This window comes from Daldinia vernicosa (genome assembly GCF_022497035.1).
Source record: "Daldinia vernicosa strain CBS 139.73 unplaced genomic scaffold F5Y00scaffold_1, whole genome shotgun sequence".
Lineage (NCBI taxonomy): Eukaryota > Fungi > Ascomycota > Sordariomycetes > Xylariales > Hypoxylaceae > Daldinia > Daldinia vernicosa.
Window position 1 is genome coordinate 1,165,357 of NW_025953917.1, and position 19,684 is coordinate 1,185,040.

At 47.9% G+C, this 19,684-nt stretch overlaps 4 protein-coding genes across 4 annotated transcripts; 2 read left to right on the forward strand and 2 right to left on the reverse strand.

The window, feature by feature from the left end:
- The first annotated feature begins 4,565 nt into the window (after window positions 1-4,565).
- F5Y00DRAFT_6400 (uncharacterized protein) lies at window positions 4,566-9,701 on the forward strand. The gene is made up of 2 exons (XM_048013945.1): window positions 4,566-4,834; window positions 4,889-9,701. The coding sequence occupies exon 2, from the start codon at window positions 4,984-4,986 to the stop codon at window positions 9,466-9,468; it is 4,485 nt and encodes a 1,494-aa protein (XP_047870331.1). The 5' UTR covers window positions 4,566-4,834; window positions 4,889-4,983; the 3' UTR covers window positions 9,469-9,701.
- A 782-nt stretch (window positions 9,702-10,483) lies between these two features.
- On the reverse strand, window positions 10,484-13,329 carry F5Y00DRAFT_223028 (ent-kaurene oxidase). Its single transcript, XM_048005817.1, has 5 exons — window positions 12,409-13,329; window positions 12,231-12,356; window positions 12,012-12,171; window positions 11,358-11,960; window positions 10,484-11,303 (listed from the first exon to the last, which is right to left on the reverse strand). Exons 1-5 carry the CDS (start codon window positions 12,652-12,654, stop codon window positions 10,777-10,779), a joined length of 1,662 nt encoding a protein of 553 aa, XP_047870332.1. The 5' UTR covers window positions 12,655-13,329; the 3' UTR covers window positions 10,484-10,776.
- Window positions 13,330-14,415: 1,086 nt separating this feature from the next.
- F5Y00DRAFT_256898 (uncharacterized protein) lies at window positions 14,416-17,030 on the forward strand (the record flags this gene model as incomplete). The annotated part of the gene is made up of 4 exons (XM_048010482.1): window positions 14,416-14,640; window positions 14,712-16,007; window positions 16,065-16,141; window positions 16,196-17,030. The coding sequence occupies 4 exons, from the start codon at window positions 14,416-14,418 to the stop codon at window positions 17,028-17,030; spliced, it is 2,433 nt and encodes an 810-aa protein (XP_047870333.1).
- Window positions 17,031-17,490: 460 nt separating this feature from the next.
- On the reverse strand, window positions 17,491-19,677 carry F5Y00DRAFT_6446 (phospholipase A2). The gene is made up of 2 exons (XM_048013950.1): window positions 19,148-19,677; window positions 17,491-19,083 (listed from the first exon to the last, which is right to left on the reverse strand). The coding sequence occupies exons 1-2, from the start codon at window positions 19,471-19,473 to the stop codon at window positions 17,601-17,603; spliced, it is 1,809 nt and encodes a 602-aa protein (XP_047870334.1). The 5' UTR covers window positions 19,474-19,677; the 3' UTR covers window positions 17,491-17,600.
- Between the last annotated feature and the right edge of the window lie 7 nt (window positions 19,678-19,684).

Here is a 19,684-nt window from a genome sequence, read left to right on the forward strand (position 1 = left end):
CTAGGTGGATCTCAGACTAAACGGCATTAACTAAATTAGCAGTAGAAGACTGGATGTGCTAGAGGCGGCTATTCGTTATAGAGTAAATCCACTTGAGGGTTTATAACTAGGACTATCCTGATAGCTATCTATTAATGTAGTCGATATAGATGCCGTTGGTTAAGTTGGGCTGGCCAAAAGGGGGAACCCGCGCGAACAGAAGCGCTTGCTGACTCGAACCCGCGCTTGTTGGAGATAGGGAAATTGGATGGTCTTATTAGTTGGAAGTGTAGAGAAATAGCTCCCTACTTGGGTCAGAACACACTAGCATCAACAAATAGGATGTCGTGTTGAGGTTTGAGAAGTTGATCAGCTGAGCAACGGCCTAGTGTTCGGGGCAGACTTGAATATCTAAAGATACCTACACATACTTGCCCGAAGCTGCGGGGTGAATCATTCATCTACCAAAACTTGGAGAAAATAAGTGGCAAATACCTATCCAAAAAAGAATTGAAGCTCCGGTAGCAATTCGACCGAGAAGATAGAGAAAGATAGAGATCCTTCCACACCATCCCCTCGTCACGTTATTTAAGGCGACACCAAAAATTCGAAGTCTTGGTCCTGTTTGTCTCGCCGGGATGATCCAATCAATCTGCAGAATACCCCTGTCCGCCTGAACAGGACCCTGCCTGCGACGAGACGGGCGCTTGCGATTGGGTTTAAAGCCCTGATCCCTTTGTGCCAAGGACAAGCCTGCCGTTAACCTCAGAACCTTTGAAGATCCTATCCTTGCCGCGGCTCAAGCAATGCGGCCGGCAACCCTTAGGGTATGTTAGGTGCTTTTTACGATATGAGTGGTAAACTCTTCCAATATCTTCGATTTCTTTGTATTTCTCTAGTTATGATTTTAACTTGAAAGTCTTCAACTTAATTTCTGGATATTAAGACTGCCACGTCGGCCTAACACTAATACATAGCACAGCCACCTAAGATACCTCAGTACGATTGTGGCGGAGTACCTACCTACGTATCGGCACTCGCCACACCGCTGGTGGGTCCGAGTGGCCGGGTTCTAAACGACTTTGGACTCTGGAGGCTTCCGGCCGCGACTCTTCTTGGAACCGGCCGAAGATGTACAATACTGACGCCAGATTTACTTGCCATGCCAACACATTACATTTGCCTCATATTATGCGGCATTCAGCTTATATCGTAAAAATATATCTATATTTGCGCCACACAAATAATACCTATGTACACATGAGGCCTTCAACTATGTAGGCATCCTTAATAGACACAGTACTTGCTCTTTTTCTAAGTGTATTATGACTGATAGATCGGCTAGGCGCTTAATTTGATTAGCCCTTTTATAGTCAAAACTAACCGACTAGACAACGTTAGTATGTTCTATTATTATGAGGCTGTTATTAATACATGAAGAGCTAGGGGAACTCATCTTCGAATCCGATTGCTCATAAAGCAAGAAATAACAATGAGGATGCCTAGGAAAAGTTGAACAGAGGAAGCGATCCCTTACCTTCTGATGCGTAAGCACACTATATATCAAATTGCTAATAAAAGGTTGATACTCGGAATTGATTCCAATAAGAGTAAACTATGATTGAAGGAATGGAGGTGCGACTCCTGTTTCCTTTCGTACATATGGAGTCATCATGAATGATCGACATTAATCTGTATATAAACAGGCTTCACCGAGCGATCTGAATGGGGGATCGAGGCCGGGTACCTAAGCTGCAGCGGAACCCACACGGATAGGGAGAGACATGCAGATAAAAACCCTCAACTCGTTTAAAGTTCACTCGTTAAAAGCATCTACGGGCAATTCTATTGGCTGGAAAATAAACGTTTAATAGCCAATTAGAAAATTCATTCATGGATTTTATCGTTAAATCCTTGGCTTCTAGGACCCCTGTTAGCTCCACATGTCGATATTGAGGCTTGTAGGTATCTAGGTCGTATTTAATCTATCATGTTCATATGCCCGCAGTAGCTCATAAGGAGCCTCTCGGTTTGATATTGCTGATGAAGATTTATGTCTCACGCTTATAATACCTGAAAATACTTTTATGAGAATAAACTAACTTTATGGAGTACATCAATACAAATCTGTTGGTCACGCGTCAAGATAGCAACTTAGTATTGCCTATCAATTTTACAAACGGCCTTACGTGTGTGTACCTAGGACAAGACTGCTGAATGCCTGAATGCTCCAAGGCCAAGCCGAGGCGAGATCAAGTATTACAAGTATTGTTATCTCGATAGTAAAAGGTCCGGTATTGACATCACATATTTAATATATATATACAAATACAAGCGCCCATTAAGTGGAGGTACAAGGATGATTAACTTGTCAGCGCCCAGACTCGGTTGAACCAAGATCGTTGACGCTGGCGCACGATTTTAGGCGTTCTCGGATACCTACATAGTACCAGCAGAAGTGAGACATGCAGTAGTCGCTAACGCTGTGATGGTACCATGAGGGTTCTGCAAGAATAGCGAAGCTACCCGTCTGAAACATAGCAAAAATTTTTCTGTCTCTCAAGTGAGGAGTCGAACGAATACGATATTAATAACATTCTGGCTTTGATAAGATTGATAGCAGGTAACTGTGCTAAAGACATAGTACTTGAAGATTGAAGAAATTGGAAAAGTGATGAATTCAACTAAAATCTAGGTCGGCGCTTAGAAAAGCGGACCTTACGGCACTGAGATAAAAGTACCTACTGTAGTATAATAGGTACCTACCTACTGACGAATTTTAGAGGCAAATTTATTTCAAGTCAGGGATTCCTGGCTAACAACCCCAGACGGCCCGCGCCTTTGGTTTTCATCAGAGATATTTCCATCTCCCGCTAACAACATTGACAGCTCAGCAAATGTTCATCGCCACTGCCATGCTGTCCTTCAACAACTGGAAGCAATTGATATGTAGTATGCTTATTCAGGTTTTTGCAGTGGTAGAAGTGGGAGGGACCTGGCTGGCTGCCTCTCGCCCGCAGGTACCCGATGGGGCCCAGGGGCACTAGCCACATTGTTGTACAATGTTGGATGTACTTCTGAAGGTACCTACATGTATGTACCATGCTAATGGTTTTTTCTAGATGCCCGCTGTTTGTCCCCTCAACATCAATTTCCTATCGCTCCGTAACAAAACCATCCCGTGAATTGCTATTCGACAATTGTCGACTGCGATTATCGCACCACGGCTCTAGGTCATATTCCTACATACCTAACATACATCCTACCGGCTTGGCTGGCTTTTGGATAGCCATAGAGCTATTTTCGCTGATATTAGATACCGGTAGCGTCGTATGACCCCATCTATATGCAGAGCCACTACTGTAGGTGGGCTTTGGAAGCACTCGATGATACCTGGGTCCGACCCAACCAGGAAAGGCTCTCCAAGCGTCAAGGGTGCTATTTGACGAATAGTATCGTCGAGAACCTGCAGCTCTCTTCTCATAGGACGTCAGGATATGCACAATCCGAGACCAGTTTACAAGCGTGACTCCCGCGGTTCCTCTTGCTTGCTCACGCGCATATTGTTTACAGTTGGGATGGTGGAAAATATGCGATGCGAGCAATAGAGGAAAATAGTGGTCAATTCGTTTTGGCCGGTTCGGCAATGGACTGGGGCATAATCCAAGTATATGCCGATGTGGTCGATCTACCTTTTACGTCTCGTATGAGCTTCGGTGACTCAACGTAGTTTTTCTTCCTTAACGCAGCTAACGTTCAGAAGCAACAGCGCGGTGTCCAGGGCCCTTGTTAGCTGATTATCGGTTTAAGCCTTGCTTAGAGGTTGGAATTTGAACGTACTACAGTAATGGCCGCTGCCAACTGGACCGCCCATTCGGCGATTCCATGCTGAACCCCTCCAAAAGATCGCATCTTGGCTACCTATTGACAGGGAATCGTTGCGCCACACCTGTCTAGAAGGCCTATTCGTTTATGTACCGTGACCCTTGTCCAGACCCTTGGGTACATCATCGTCTTGCGGATATGCAAGGTGGAAAGGTGATGCAAGCTAACAATTACAAGTATCTTATTATATACAAGTCATACATCTCTTTCGCCTCTTCGATACTTTACCTCTCCTGATACTATCTCTTCTTACCTTTTATTTTTGGGAGTTTGTATGCTTATTTTCCGTATCCCTATCCATTTCCATGAGTCGAGACGATTCTTCTCACAAGGAATTTCCTATTCAGCTGTACTAATTTCCTACTATCGAAGACCTTCGCAAAACACCGAATACTATCACCTCCGACTGCGGAATCTTTTTACAGCGCCGCTGAAGAAAAGAAGAAGAAGAAAACCACGACGCTAACGCTTGTTAAACGCCCGTACGTCCCCCACAGCTTTGTACTACCACACCGTTCCCCAGCATATCTACCCAGGTCCCAAGTTAGTCAAGTCGACATCTACACGCCAAGGTTGTCCCCCACTCGTCATGTCACTAAGAACTTGACTAGATCATCCCGAACCCTAGGTCTACTCAAACTTCGTTTACAATATTCTCTATTAGTCTTTCTTCGAGGACTTATACACACTTCTCTTAATTTTTACTGCTGTAATATTCTTGCTCGCCAGCTCCTAAGCTGCCAGGTAGTACTTTCGATCCACATTGGGTGGTGTTTGGTGACCGTTGATTTCTGTGGCTCGAGGCCGATATATCTAAATAAGAGATTTGATATTATACATAGACCTTTGTGGGACACTATCGGCCCTGCTTATTTATAGCTGGCTTAAACTCGCCTATTCCATCACGTCCGTCTCGCCACCTTGGAGAAGTGGTGTAAAAACGGAAGACTAATTGTAACGATAGTACTAGGTAATTCTTGTTGATATGTTTGTCGTTAGGTTTCGTTGCTGACCACCCGTTTAGGAAACCCCACGGCTCTTATAATTTTGAAGTCAATATGGACTCCTAACCTTGGTATGATTGAGCATTGAACCTCGACCCGGGGATAAGAGGTAGATATGGCGTCCATCCGCCCACGCTTAGATTCCCGGGCTAGATCGGAAGAAGAATCGCGGACGAAGCGGAGGGGAGGAATAATGGAGAAGCAAACCCAAGATTTCTCGTCGACTTCAAGTCAGGCTGTCCGCAAGGAAGCTGATTACATCCGACCCGGACTTCCCTCAGCTCCACAGGCCAAAGTACAGCAGAGCCGGATTCCTCAAAATGCTTCTGCACGAAAGCCTTCTGGTCTTAGATTCCCATCAAAGCCACCTCTGACTCACGAAACACTGTCCTGGTCGACAAATTTTGTGCAGCCGGCTTCAAATGTGCCAACATCGGCTGGACATGGACGTAGTGACTCGGCAAAGCTGCCCAAGACCGTCCTACGTAGGAAACAATCAAGTCTGTCTCAGGAACGGCCTAGCATACAAATTCAGCCTCGTTTGAATTCAGGGAGAACCGATTCATCGTCTTCGATACCAAGATCACAAACATTTTCCGATCCCAGCACCCCCTATTCGGATCGGAATATCACCGCTAGCCCCGTTGAGATTCGCGTTGCACAGAAGCTAGAATTCCCTCGGACTAATGCGCAGCCTTCGGGAATCTATCCTGAGTTGGATCGCTATCGGAATATCGAGCTTCCCTCGAGAAGCGGACCGAGCATAGAAATCCCGTTCAAATTGTCAACCGAGAACCTCCCTCCCCCAACGCCACTCTTCTCTGGTGGAAGCAGCCACAGTCAACTAAGTGCCTTCAGTGCGAGCCCTTCTACTAGATTTTCCGAGTCGCCTGGAACTGGGCCTTATAGCCGAGACACAACCCCGACCTCGATATCATCGCAGTCGCCTGGACTCATTGTGCCATATCGTCTTCCTGTTTCTAGGGCAAGGCAAGCAAGTCCGGCTGAGACCCGACCGCCTGTAACTCGGAGAAGGGCTGGTAGTATACCAAATGAGGGGGACACTTTTGGTACCGATCCTAATGGTCTTGCCGCGGTTCGGGAGGCGTTGACTTCATCGTCATCGAACTCCACGGTACGTCCCGAAGAAAAGGAGAAGAAGACGCGCCGAGGGTTATCACCTGCGATACCAACCCCTCCCCCTAGAAAGTCGTCCCAAAAGTTCAAGAAAAGTGGAGGAGGAAGCGAGTCATTAACTAAAGCCCCTCGGGTAGTTACTCGACCCTCGATAACGTCTCCGACTCAGGGGAAAGTAAATCTGTCACCCCACGAGAAATCCCAGGAAACTATAACATCCCCTAAGACTCGCCTAATACCGCCCTCGCGGCCTAGCAGAGATGGAACACCCGACCTTTACTCACAATTTGGTGGTCCAGTTCCCGTAATTCACAGCAACCTGTCTTCAACAAGCCTCGCCGATCGACGTCAAAGTGGTCAGCTGGCACCTAGTTCGTTGCCAAGGTCCTCGGCTCCTTCTACCCAAGATCACTCGATTTTATCAACAGGACCTATACCTCGAGAGCCTACACCAGCACCACTGGCAGTAGTTACGAAAACTACCCAATCAACCCAAGAGAAAAGTAGAACCGTTAGGACACCTAGCCCAGCTACTTTGTTCAAAACAAGATTTCCACTCTTTGGGAGGCGAACTAAGACAGCTCCGGAATTACCGCAGGTAGACAAGAAAGATAAGCCGGCTCGAAAAGGACCGGCTGCCGGAACAGGCCACGAAGGATATGGTAGGATAGGCCATGTTAGAAGGCGTAGCAGCGGTGCTGCAAACCCCCCGCGTGGTCTGCCGGGTTCGTTTTCTTCAGCTGAAAGCCTTGCAAGTCTTCAATCAACGGACCCGTTCTTCTTGGAACGAATGAATCCCGTGATAATTGCCGGTGGCGAGATCGTGGAAAACCGAAACACCAGCTTTGAAATTACACGAATCGAAAGCAGTCAGAGTATGGTCCCGAATCGTCCAGGTATTAGCACCCGCAACAACTCGTCCGTATCCGAATCCTCGAGAGAGGAATTGCGACAAACATTGTGGCCTTCGGCATTCCCACGGGAGTCAACACAGTCTCATCCTTCGGATAGTAGCGACTCGGAAGCTGTTTCGATGAAGCCTACTATTGCTATTAGAAGATCAATTCAACGGCTGCGATCCCCAAACCGCTCTCCTTTGAATCTTCCGAAGCCAATTGTCACTAGAGGAATAACCTCTCCATCGGTAGGAAGCATAGAGACGACTATCTTGACCGACGACTCTTTTGCGGAGTCTCGACCAGAGCCTGTCGGTGAACAGATTGAGTCCAAGCCTGAGCCACGAAAGCTCACTAAGCGAGCGAAGTCTCCTCGTAAATGGAACCTATTTGGGAGATCGCAAAACCAACCTCCTAAGGACCGTAACAATAAGGTCGAGGCGAGCGTGTCCGCGGCAGTGAAGCACGTTCCAACCAAGCCGGTCGCGTTCTATACAATGATGGACTCTTCTGAACAAGATGAAACTGAGGAGCAAGATGTTTGCGAAATCTTGAGAGAAGCGGAGGTTCTAATTCCGTTTATGCCTACTAACGATCACGATCGAAGGCCATCCGAGAGCAGTATTCGATCCTTAGAGCCGCCCCGTATCCGCCAACGCCAGCCGAAAGACGCTACACCAAAACCGGCACAAAACGTTGCTCTCCATACGAAATCGCAAAAAACATCGATACCTAAGCGGCAAAATGGGACTACAATCTCTGTTCCAAGCAATCCTAAAGTCCGTCCGAGCAGGCTTCCTCAAGTTGGTAGGATACCCAAGGTTATCAATACCCGCCCAGAACAGACGTCTCCGAAGAGTTTCTCTCGCCCTTTTCATCGGGTCAGCCTCCAAAGACCGCCTCCCGACCTAAGCCAAGTTGACGGCGACTCCGTTGCGAAGGGTCCGAGCCCAATAAGGCCTTTATCCCTTGAACGTCCTCAGACGGAACTGTCGGCAACAACTACCAGTTATAATGTCTCTATCAAACCGGAACCACCCTCCGAAGACTTGTCTCCCAAGTTCGGCGAAGCTGGAAAAGAATTTCTTTCATTTTCACCTCAAAAGGGCTCTGAATGCACGACAAGCTCTGGGTCTAGCAATTCGGAGTTAGTGCATGTATTCAAGCATACTCCGTTACCCCCAACGCCGAATGCCCCGCTTACCGAGGACGAAATTTGGGACGAATACAACGACTTCTTGGGTGAGGTGCCACCATCAGCGACCTCTTCTCGGGGTGTCCCTTTCCATCTGGAAATCTATGGCTCTAGGTTGGCGAAGGAATCAAGCAAGTCACTTGAATCACCTGCCGTTAATAATCATCCGGCTAAGGATACTCGTGATTCTATCGAGACTGGAAAAAGTGCTACCTCGTCAAGTCACTGCAGCGCTGATATGACAGCTAGAATCAACGCGGCTTTCAGGTTCGGCACTGACGCACCGACAAGACCGTTTTCAGTTTCGGAATTTGTATCTGGATCTGGCGACAACAATAGTAGTAACCCACAACCAGACAAGGCACTCGCTTCTCAACGAGACAGCTCGTCTTCGAACAAAAGTACTAAGACTAAGAGAAGTTCAGCTAGTAGTCGCACCAGCGAAGAAACGCCCCTTTCCCAGGTCAATCTTCGTGTGGGTTCGATGACGGTTAGCAAATGGCTCACGTTTGGTCATGTGTTATTCAGCCCGGTCCGCGAAGACCTCATTAATGACGCCGGCTCACCCAAGCGTCATTCAATTCTTGTCATTGACGGCCTTGGAAATGACGACTGGTCTTTCTACGCTGCCGAAACCTACCCTGCTGCAACCTTCTTTAACTTATCCCCTCGTGCACCAATACCACCAGAGCAAAAGTCGACTCCTTCGTTTCCCCTCTCGCCACCTAATCATCATCAGATCCAACTGATATCACACATGGATAAGCTCCCTTTCGGGCCAGACAGCTTTACGGCAGTCGTGTTCCGGTTCCCGTCTGCAGCCCCAGAATCTCACTATCGCAATATCATTTCAGAGGCGCGGCGTGTTCTCAAGCCTGGAGGATACATCGAACTATCCATCCTCGATGTGGACTTGAATAATATGGGTAACCGTACTCGGCGCTCGGTACGCCAACTCAAGGAGCGAATCAGCGCACGTAATCCCGACTACAATCTTAGCAGCACAGCAGACCTCATTCTTCGCCTCCTTGGTAAGAAAGGATTCATCGACGTCAAGACTTGTCGCGTTGGCGTGCCCGTGGCGAGCGCGATTACAAGCTCCTCTCGCGTTAAAGGCAAGAAAGATGAGCGAAGCCTAGCGGAAATGATGAACGACAAGACGGAAATTGGCGATGAGAATATCACGAAGATGGTTTCGAAAGTCGGACGATGGTGGTACAACCGATGCTACGAAACCCCAACCGGAATGACTACCAGTATCTGGAACGACAAGTCTTTGCTGGCTGAATGCGAGGAGTGGGGAACCAGCCTCAAGCTTATGGTGTGCCATGCAAGGATGCCCGAAGCAAGAGGAAGAGTTGCGAGCATATGATAGATATGCTTTCGGTATATAGTCTTCCGATGATCCCTACGTCTTCAAGATGTCTTCGGCGGCCCAGCTTTTGGAACTCGAAATCCTCGAACCCCTCTGTTGGTGGAGTTATTCCTTTCCTTATTGGACAACTTAATTTCCATTGACTTGTACAGAATCTATACTCTCCTGGACTCATACCCCCCCTTGCATTATATTTCCTTTCGAAATTGTCCCACAGGAAAAATAAATTTACACGAGAATCGCGAGAAATCATTTAAGATCTAAAGATGCCGCAAGCCTATCATGAAAATCTTTTTTTATTTTATTTTACTTAAGCATAAAAAATGGCAGGAACCAGAAGACTAGAAGTCATTGCATATAAATAGGAGACCGGTAAAACAGTACGGCTTCAACAAACTGACTCGCTCTCCCCTTGATTGGGATCATAGCGAATATTTTTCATTTCTGGATATACGAACATTTATGCATATATTTTACCTACCTACCTTTCGAACTAGGCTACCTAATCTAGCTTGGCAAGATCTACCATCTAATACTTTACTGCTCATTGTCGCGAGACCAGCCTCCGGGAGAGCTCCACTGCATCTGATCAAGAGCATTTGGGAGTTGGGTTGCATGATTTTTTAGCAAGGAGGCTTGGTTTCTATTGGGTTATCCCGCGGCAACGGCTGGCCACGACGCCTTTACGAAAGTATCACCAGGGGTCGGATTTATAGGCGTGCGGAGGGCTCTGGAAGCGAGACGATACTGGGGGAATTACTTGAGGCGACGTGCTTTGCGACGAGTGGAATGGTCTGAAAAGAAAGACGTGACGAACTTACGATACCTAATGATGATGTGGAAGCGTGGAAAGCCTTGAAATTGGTCACGAGATGGAGATTATATGAATGTTCAGAGCAAGCGTAGCAAGTCTAGAGATACCCCATTCTTTTCTGATAATGAAATATCATTCTAAATCAAATAATTTGTCTTGTTGCTTTTCTTGGGTGATTTTTATTCGAAATAACGTTCTATTTGCTCTTCCACTAATGTTTTTGAGGCCTGTCCGATATCTAAGCCTCCTTGAACGCCTTTTATGACAATGCTGTAATCCCAAAGCCCATAGGCTAAGCTACGAGACTCGGGTATATAGTATATACATGCTGTGTACAATTGGGTATTGGTATATGCAAATTCCGTTCCTTTCCCTTTATACATATCCTAAATCATCCGTCTCCATCTAATTTCATACATGCTGGACTTATTAGCAGTCCCGGTGGCTCCTGGCCCCGAGACATTTCCGTCTGCATAATCCAGGCGAAGTCATCAAGAATAAATCGTTGTTCTCCTCCTAAACAGGACCTCGGCGGTCATACTCGGACTCTTAGTCATCATAAACATGTTGGGTGCCGGCCGGCTCTCGCCGTCCCGTAGCTTGATGTCGTAATGCAGTAGGAGGTACGCGAGAACCATCTTGATCTCGCAGCTGGCGAAGAAGCGGCCTGGACACGCGTGCTTGCCTAGCCCGAAGTTCATGGCCGTGTCGCCGATGCTGGTGAACTGCCACCGCCCGTTCGCGTTCGTAGCAGGTTCGTCTGTCGTCGTTGTGGCTGAAGTTGAAGCTGTGTTGGGGTCGGCGGTAGAGGGTGCGGGTGAAGAGAAAGAGGAAGAGGATGATGAGCGTTGATGCTGTCGGAGTTTCCAGAATCGCAGCCCATCGAAGGCTTCGGGGTCTGGATAGTATCGCGGATCGACGGCGACGCCGGCCATAGGCGCGAGAAGATTGGTGCCCGCTGGTAGGTGTGTTCCGTCGGATAGATCGACTGGTTTCATTACTTTGCGGATGAAGGATGCTATATAAGTTAGAGGACGTAATTTTGCATTTGGTTTACTCGGACAGCACTTACTGACGTTCCCGGACAGCCGCTGAGACTCCTTGATAAAACTATCAAGTTTCTTCAGCTTGCCCATGCTATCTTTCCTCTCCCATGCCTCGTCGTCATTTAATACTTCACGTACTTCTTCACGAAGTATCTCCTGCATGTCTTGGTGCACGGCTAGATCGTAAATACAGTCCGTTGTTAGATTACTCGTTGTGTGGATCGACGCTGCACTTAGTAGTAGCTGTATCTTGGCCTGAATATAGAAATCTGTCTTCTGATCTTCCGGCAAGGCATCCTGCAGCCACTGGACAAAGTCATCAGGCTTATCGTATCCGGGGGTCTCTGCGTCACGGATGCGCTCCTCGATAACAGGCGTAAGCATAGCCTGCGCCCTCTCTAGGTCTCTTCGGATCGTGCGTAGCTCGGAAACCAAGTATTGCGCTGCAGGGCGCATCCACGGCGGGAAGAATTGTAGCTTGATGACCGCGATAAAGGCGGTGATGGCGAAGTTGATGCTCACATTCATCCATTCCTCTGTCCGGTTCAGCAGAGGCCCAACGAAGACACGCCCACTTAGACGGGCAATCGTTCGGACCATGAAAGGCTGTATCTTGAAGGGAGTCCATTCTATTGTCTATCAGTTGGCTAGTCATTTCGAGTGTCGTCTGCATAATCTACCTTGACACTTAGGAAACTCGGTGGCAATGATGTGTTCGAGCTCTTCCTTGAGCTGTGGCGTCATCCTTGCTAGCTGTCCAGTCATCTTGCACTTCAAGAGCAGGGACATCGTATCAGTGTGCGATCCCGCGCAGAGGTTGGTATATTCGCTTAACATAGCCTATGTGATATCGTTAACACCTCAGTTTCTATGAGGTTAGTCCTCTTCTTAACACTGACTTCTTCAACAGCCGTCCTCGCGCTTAGAGTATCTTCCGGGAGACCTTTGAGCTCGCCGACCAGTGTCGACGGAATGATAGTTCTCACACCCTCTGTCGATTTGACCTGGTACACAGTATCACGGAACTGAAATAATTTTAGCACTATAAACCTTTCTAAGGACTGACAGTTTACAGACCCTGGAGTAGCTATCCTTGATCAAGGTATCGGCATTAAACATCCATTTTAATCGGGATGCCTGGTAGAAAGGTGCCGAGACACTGCATTTCTGCTTTTCTGACTGAAATAACCATATACAGAGCAATACCACACTGATAGCTACATAATAGCTTAGGCGGCTACCACCTAGGACTTGACTGGGAAATGCGTCTGCAACGATGGTGAAGTTGGTGCGAGGACTGGCATCCTCTATTACGGACGGCATCGTAATGAGAAGAGAAGGGGTCGATGAGAGATGAAGTATGGGTTAGGAGAAGGGGGGAAGGAATGATGTTGCTCTCGCTTTCGGTTTGACCATGAGTGTTGTCGTTTTTTATAGAGTTGTGTTGTGAGTGTTGTGAGTGTAATTAAAACGAATCCGAGTAGACCGTTACAGTCAAAGAAGGCAAGTAGATACCGGTATATGTTCCGCGATCCACGCAGCTAACCGGATCTCAATGGCAATATTATAGCCACCAAATACAGCAGATCATATGTTCTTGATTGTGGTGGTACTGTGTCGAATATAGTACAAGTCGAAGGTAGAGAGACCGGCAAACGAGATATCGAGTATTCCCGCTATCTGAATAGTAACTATGACGTCTAAGGCGCAATTAAAGTATATTAACAGAAGATAAAGGGTGTATTAAGATGGAAGAAAGATAGAAAATAAAATAAGAGCATGAAGTCAATGTTCGATCAACGAACTACAGATATTAAAACATTTCGATTATGTGAATGGAGAGAGTAACGTTTCTTGCGACAAAGAAGTAGGAGATATTCGCGGCTCCGTCGCGGTGAGCACCCTTGTAACTGACAGAAACAGAAGTTGCCGCTCATATTTGATACTCGATGTCTATTATTGTGCTATGTAGAAACTGACAGCTCGTGACACCTAAGGGGTTAACCTTGTTCGGGATACGGGACCCTGAAACGGGAACTAGGTTAGCAAACTGAAGCTAAATTGAAGCTAAAGACCCCGGGAGATGCCATCTCCGGCACCCTGGTCGACCCCACTTCGCCGGTTAGAATGCCTCACCTTTCCTGTTTTAGTAGGGTTTATAGTTGGTAGTTAGAAGGTGTAAGTCTTGCATACATAGCAGTAACTATGTACAACCATTAACGAATAGATCTTCTAAGAAAATCTCTAATAAGATCAAATATCCTAGTTATTATCAACCTTTCCTCTTGTATCATAAATACTCCAAAAATAAAATACACTCGCAAGCCTTTCGGTTTCGGTTCATCAACCTGGTCTTTTAAGCTGGCTCCGTGGCTCTTGGCACCGTCTCAGCGAGCAGATCCCCGACGACAACTTTTATCCGCCCGACTTAACAAGTCTGATCTTCCTGCGTAAAACTCGGTCGTTTTGGCTATCCTATACCTTTCCCCTGGGTCGCCCCTGTGCAGTCCGAGCGACTAGTAGATCTCTGTGATCCGACAAGCAATTCGGGAATTCGGGTCATCTTAGCGATGCGACAAGCATGGGAGAAGTTAGAATTCTGGCAATTATTCGCGGCAACTCGATTTCCTATCATCTACAAGGCAACTTCAGCCGTATGAGTTCATGCGCCGAGACGGCCCCGTAGCTTCGGCATGTCTTCCCTAAAGCTTCGACGAGGCTTGAATTGTTCTTCTACCCACTTTTCCCACGACGTATTATTTCTCTCAACTTGGGTGATTATTTGAGGACCGAGGATGGAAAACACATATGGCGATGAGAATAGAGCCTATGGGCTATTTCCTACTAACCAGTACGGATGCGTATCTGGTGTATCACAGCAGACTCAGCCCATTCATATATGTCTGATTGGTCAAAAACATCGCGAGGCTTTGCGATGGGCTTACTTGCACCTCCATGGGGGCGATGCATCCGGGACGCATGACTGCCTCCAAGTAGGGTAGAAACAATGTCAACATATACACTTGCCTCACTGGCACACTTCGTTTGTAATTATACTATCTTTAAGGACATGGCATAGCAACAATGGAGGCCCTCGTAGCCGTCGGACTTGCATCGAACATCTTGCAGTTCGTTGACTTCTCAGCTAAACTGATCCGTATTTCGAATGAACTCCGAAATGACGCAACCTCGTCAGAAAACAAAGATCATCAAGTGATTACGACGCATATGAAGGCCCTCGCTCAGGGCATCAGCGACTCAGCCAAGGCGATCTCTCAAACTTCTACAACAGCTTCACCTGAAGAAAAGGTATTCAACTTTTAGGTACATTCAATCGTATTCCTCGTGACATGAAATGCTAACACCAGATAAACAACAAGGCTCTCCAACCAGTAGCCTTTCAGTGCTGCAAACTTGCCGATAGCCTCCTCGATCGCCTCAAGAAGTGCGGTATTCAGCATGGCCAGAATAACAGCCGGCTTCAGCGTGTAAAGACAGCTTTCAAAGCCATTTGGAATAAGAGGGAGATAGAGGAGATATCCAATAGGCTGCAGTTCTTCAGGAGTGAACTTACTCTCCATTATATCTCCCAGAGTAGACAGACACAGTTACACCAAGTGACACGACAGTCAACCACGGATGACATCCGGTCGATACTAGGGAGGCTTAATGATTTGAAGAGGTCGATTGATGACGTGAAGTCTGACCTAGGAAGGACCGCGAATAATCAACATTTCGAAATCTTAAACTTCGTTAAGGAGGCACAGAATGAAAACACACTGTTCCACACCCAAGCAGCGCAACAGGCCATTGCGAATCGCTCATTAGTCAACCAAGGGCTAGGGGATCTCCGGGCCTCGATAGAAGATATTACTACGGGCCTTCAGCACATCCAGGTTCGACAGTCGGAGACCCTGGACTCTCTCGCTCATGTTAAAGTAGAGAACTCGGCTTTTTTTGCTACGGTAACCCAGCGAACTCCCTTAGCTAGCGATTCCAGTACCTTAGTCCACGCACTTCGACCCCTATTAGAACAATATAAGGACGAAATCCTTATAGGAGTCAAGAAGGAATACCAGTCCGCGGCCCGGTCCGGGTTCGATAGCATTATTCAAAACGCACCTGCTGCACTCGACGAGATTCAACATCGTAGTAGGACAGCACAACAAGATTCTGAAAGGGCAGTGGTTGAGAGTAAAGAGGCGGCCGAAATAGATTTATATACTTCTAAATCGTATATCACCCCCTTCGAAGATCCGAACCCCTTGCTCCTCAAGAGGCGGGCTCTTGGCCGGCTGGATAGGAACAGCATAACGATGCTCTATTACAACTGCTGGAGATGGAAAACTGCACTAGGAAATTTGATGCTTTCCATCCGAGACAAAGTCCATTTTAACGAATACGGGCGCCCAACAAAGATGTACGAGCTTACAGTACAACTTATACCTTCGCTAAGTTGGCTGTCTACGGGCTTCTCAATGACGTACGAAAACAAAACCGATGCGAGAGGAGCTCCGGAGTTCGGTATTAGGTTAAAGACATATCGCGTTCTTCCAAACGATCATGAAGTGATTCGTGCTATAGAAGATGGTGACGTCTATACTGTCCAGAACATGTTGTCGCAAAAGCTTGTTTCGCCTTCAGGCCGAGATACTAATGGACGGTCATTGCTCATGGTAAGTTTAGATGACAAAGGCAACTACGATAGTTGGGAACGTGCTAAGTGAAGTTAGATTGCCGTGGAGCACGGTGAGTTGGATATTTGCAAAGCGCTGGTACAGAGCGGTGCAGATATCAATGCACGTAACATGTAAGTACCCGGCCTATATTATGAAACCCTTCCTAATAAGATCACTCGTACCAGTGACGACAATGCCATAGCCCTGGCAACTACTCCGTATTGTTTAGCCAATATCGAAGGCCGAGCCATATTCCACTACCTCCTAGGCCTCCCTGAGATTGAAATCGAATGCTTCTGGCAAAGTGGATGGCCAATAGAACTTGCGATCAATTCCGTGACTTGGCCTGGCTTGCCTAATGAAAAAATAAAGGAGAGTCTTGAAGATTGGGTGTCGGTCTGTCAATTCATAAGCATTGATTTCAACGCCCTCGACAAGACTTTCCTAGAGCTTGTCGTAGACAGATTTTCGTGGGGATATTCGAGTGATAACGACACTCTGGAGGACCTTGTAATGAAATTCGATTTGATTGTCCAGCAAATAATTGGCCTCACGGACTCGGTAGATCCCATGGGTTCATTGTCCATGGGGCGCATTGCTTTTCTAATGCTGATCGGAGTCCTTTGGGCTTTCAGTAATTCGCTCATGGCGCACGAGCCTTCGCATACTTTATCGATCCCTTACCGTGGTTATTTTCTCCATACTGACAGTTCCCTCCTTATTGAATTCCTTGACCATGTCGCCTTAAAGAAAATTGCCGAATGCCCTAGCTGTATTTTTGACAATTATAGGGGCCTTACGGCATTAGATTGGGTCTCACTAGAAGAACATACGCAAGATATATGGATAAAGATGCTGGAAGACTGTGGATTTGATGTTGATTGGGTCTATGAAGAAGATTCGAGGCGGCGACGCGTGGTTCTAGGAGAAAGCTCGACTCACGATATTAGCATTGGGCCGGATACTTCGAAAATACTGGACGTGAGACGCCGACGAGGTTACGATAATTCTGATGAGTAAGTCAAGTGCGTCGGAGGAGTTTGGTCTCGGCATTGTGGTATACAGCTTCATGGATAGAATTGGCTAGGAGTAGTACTGGTTTCGTATACTCGTTTTTTGATAGGCAGAATAGACAGCCGCACTATCTTTTGAACTTGCAGAGCTCATATCATAAGCCACAATAGATACCGAGAATAGAGAGTAGTATAAATGCTGTTATTGCCCTCTCATGGAGTAATTACAAGGGTGTTGCAAGATCTATGTATGCTCTTGGGATTGGAGGTAAATATAAGAACAAGAGGGCCACCAAGCCTGAATCCAATACTGCTCAATAACGTGGGTATGTCATCAATCCACTCGTGCTTCCCCTAATGCCTTAGAAGCTAATTTACACGACATGACCTCCTTCGCTGTGATGTCCTCTTAAAACGCTATAAACATTTGAATCCCACCGCCTACCCTAAGCGCTCCCAAGTCAACCCACCCCCTTTTTTCTCTAGTCCTCCGTAGGTACCTTAACCGAGTCCTTAACAAAAGAAGAAAAAGTCATCTGGATATAACCCACCCAACGCCGAGCCCTAATCGACTACATTATACAGCATTAGCATTAGCTTTTGGTCCCGTCACGTCGTCGTCGTCCATAGCACGGGGCTCGATAACATCCGCCATCTGCGGCTCCTGCTCCTCCGCCCCTCCCGTGCCCGCCTTTACTTCGCCGTCATCATCCACCACCTCGCCCATACCTACGATATCGATCCACCGCCAGGCGTCCACAGTCTCGTGTCCGCTACGGTCTAAAATCGCCTTGTCATCGTGGATACCGTCTTCGGGACTCCTATCTCCAACTTCCACTTCATGATTTCCATCTCCACTTTCGTCTTCGCCCTCCCTTACGTCTTGACTAGTCGTCGCATCACCAACAGCCGTAGTTCCACTCCCGCTCCCTCCTAGCTCCTTCCCGATAAACGCGCCATCGATCAGATCCCCCGTCCACGTACGTGCGACGGGCACGCCGTTCGCGCGTAGAACTTGCAGCATCGCGCGGCGGTTAAGCCGGAGGGCGCGCTCCGGCTCCTCGGAGCCGAAGACCCTGCGCGTGAGCCGCGGGAAAAGAACTCCGAAGTCCGACTGGGACAAGTGCGCCGAGCGCTCTACGAAGAAGAAATTCGGTTCGGGGAGCTTAACGCCCGACGCGTTATCCTCGTAAAAGGCGGTGGCTTGCACCGTCGGTGCTGACGGATCCGGCGACAGTACCCGCGCCGTTGCGTGCAAGTGCTCTTTCCACTTGAAGAAATCTTCTGATCCGATCGCCAGAAGCGCGTCGCCGCCCGGGGGCGAAGAATGGTCTGCGGCGTACATGGGGAGCGGGAGATTGAAAAGGGGTTTTGTGGTGTTGGCTAGGAGGGGGAAGCACCACATATCGAGGAGGATGACGACGTTGCGCGGCGTGATCTGCTTGTAGATCGAAGAGTCGCGGGACGGCACGTATAGCTGCTCGGACATGGCTTCGAGCTCCGGGCGGCCGGCGTAGAATACGGATTTGAGGAACTGGACGACGGTGGCTGAGCCGAAGCTATGGCCGGCGAAGATGATGCTGCCCGGCTCGTGGACGTGCAGTTTTCCGATGAACGGAGAAAGAGAAGGGGTGCTCTTGTTCAGGTTTGTCAGGGACAGACCCTTGTCGATACCCAGTATAGCCTCGTGAACCAACCCCATCTCCCACAAACGTATTCGGAGCTGATCGTTGCGCAGAGCGTATACCTCGTCCGTAGCGACGTGTGATATGCGGAGGTAGGGGACCATACGGCGCGTGCTACGTACGAAGTACCGGTCTTGCTGCGAAGGGATGCGGATAAAGGACGCAACAGCGCTACCGTCCCTGTGCTCGGGACATATTACTACGACGCCATGTGAGGCTAGCGAGCCTACTACCTGCGAATATGCGTTTCTACTACCGCCAAGGCCGTGGGAAAATATGGCTGTCGGCCACCGTTTGTTCGGGGTGTTGGGTTCGAGCACCGGCGCATTCTTAATAACGGGGATCGAAGTGTAGTGTAGATGTCTTGGGAGGAAGCTATCACACGTTCTATATAAGCTTATGCCTGATAATTATAGTGATCGAAGTTCGCTGTACTTACGAGATGGCCTCTGCTAGTAGTTGGCCAATCCCTAAGAATTGTATGTAGGCAGATAGATGTTCGCGCTGGGGAGCCGGTAGCCACGTTATGCGTTTGCCCTGGGCATCCGGATGCGCCGGATAGAATATTCGGAATTGTATCGTCTCTATGTCGGTCGCATTGCTCGGTGCCGGTGCCGGCGATTCGAGTTCTGAGACTGGAATCTCAACGTCGACGGTGCCAACCTTGTAGGGTCCCGTGTATTCCGCGAATCCCGGTATTGGGTTCAATCGCGATAGCAGCGAGCTCCATTTGTCGGACCCGGAGGGATTAGCCGGTTGCGCCATGGATCGTCGCCAACAGGCTCTCGGTTTCGTACCTAGGTAGTTAAATAGGTAAATATGTCAAGTTGTCAAGTGCAGTTTGTTGTGGGATATAGTTTATCACGGTAATTGTTCCTTAGTTTGAGTACTCGCGGATGGAATGGTGTATGAATAGATGAATAAAAATAAAAGACCAAGCGAAGATTTGATGCTATGACCGAGGATAGGCAAGAAA

Coding starts and splice junctions, on each gene's coding strand:
- F5Y00DRAFT_6400 (XM_048013945.1), top strand. CDS start 4,984: ATGGCGTCCATCCGCCCACGCTTAGATTCCCGGGCTAGATCGGAAGAA.
- F5Y00DRAFT_223028 (XM_048005817.1), bottom strand. CDS start 12,654: ATGCCGTCCGTAATAGAGGATGCCAGTCCTCGCACCAACTTCACCATC. Junction 12,357..12,408: donor TCAAGGATAGCTACTCCAGG/GTCTGTAAACTG, acceptor AAATTATTTCAG/TTCCGTGATACTGTGTACCA. Junction 11,961..12,011: donor CGAGTTTCCTAAGTGTCAAG/GTAGATTATGCA, acceptor GATAGACAATAG/AATGGACTCCCTTCAAGATA.
- F5Y00DRAFT_6446 (XM_048013950.1), bottom strand. CDS start 19,473: ATGGCGCAACCGGCTAATCCCTCCGGGTCCGACAAATGGAGCTCGCTG. Junction 19,084..19,147: donor CTACTAGCAGAGGCCATCTC/GTAAGTACAGCG, acceptor AACGTGTGATAG/CTTCCTCCCAAGACATCTAC.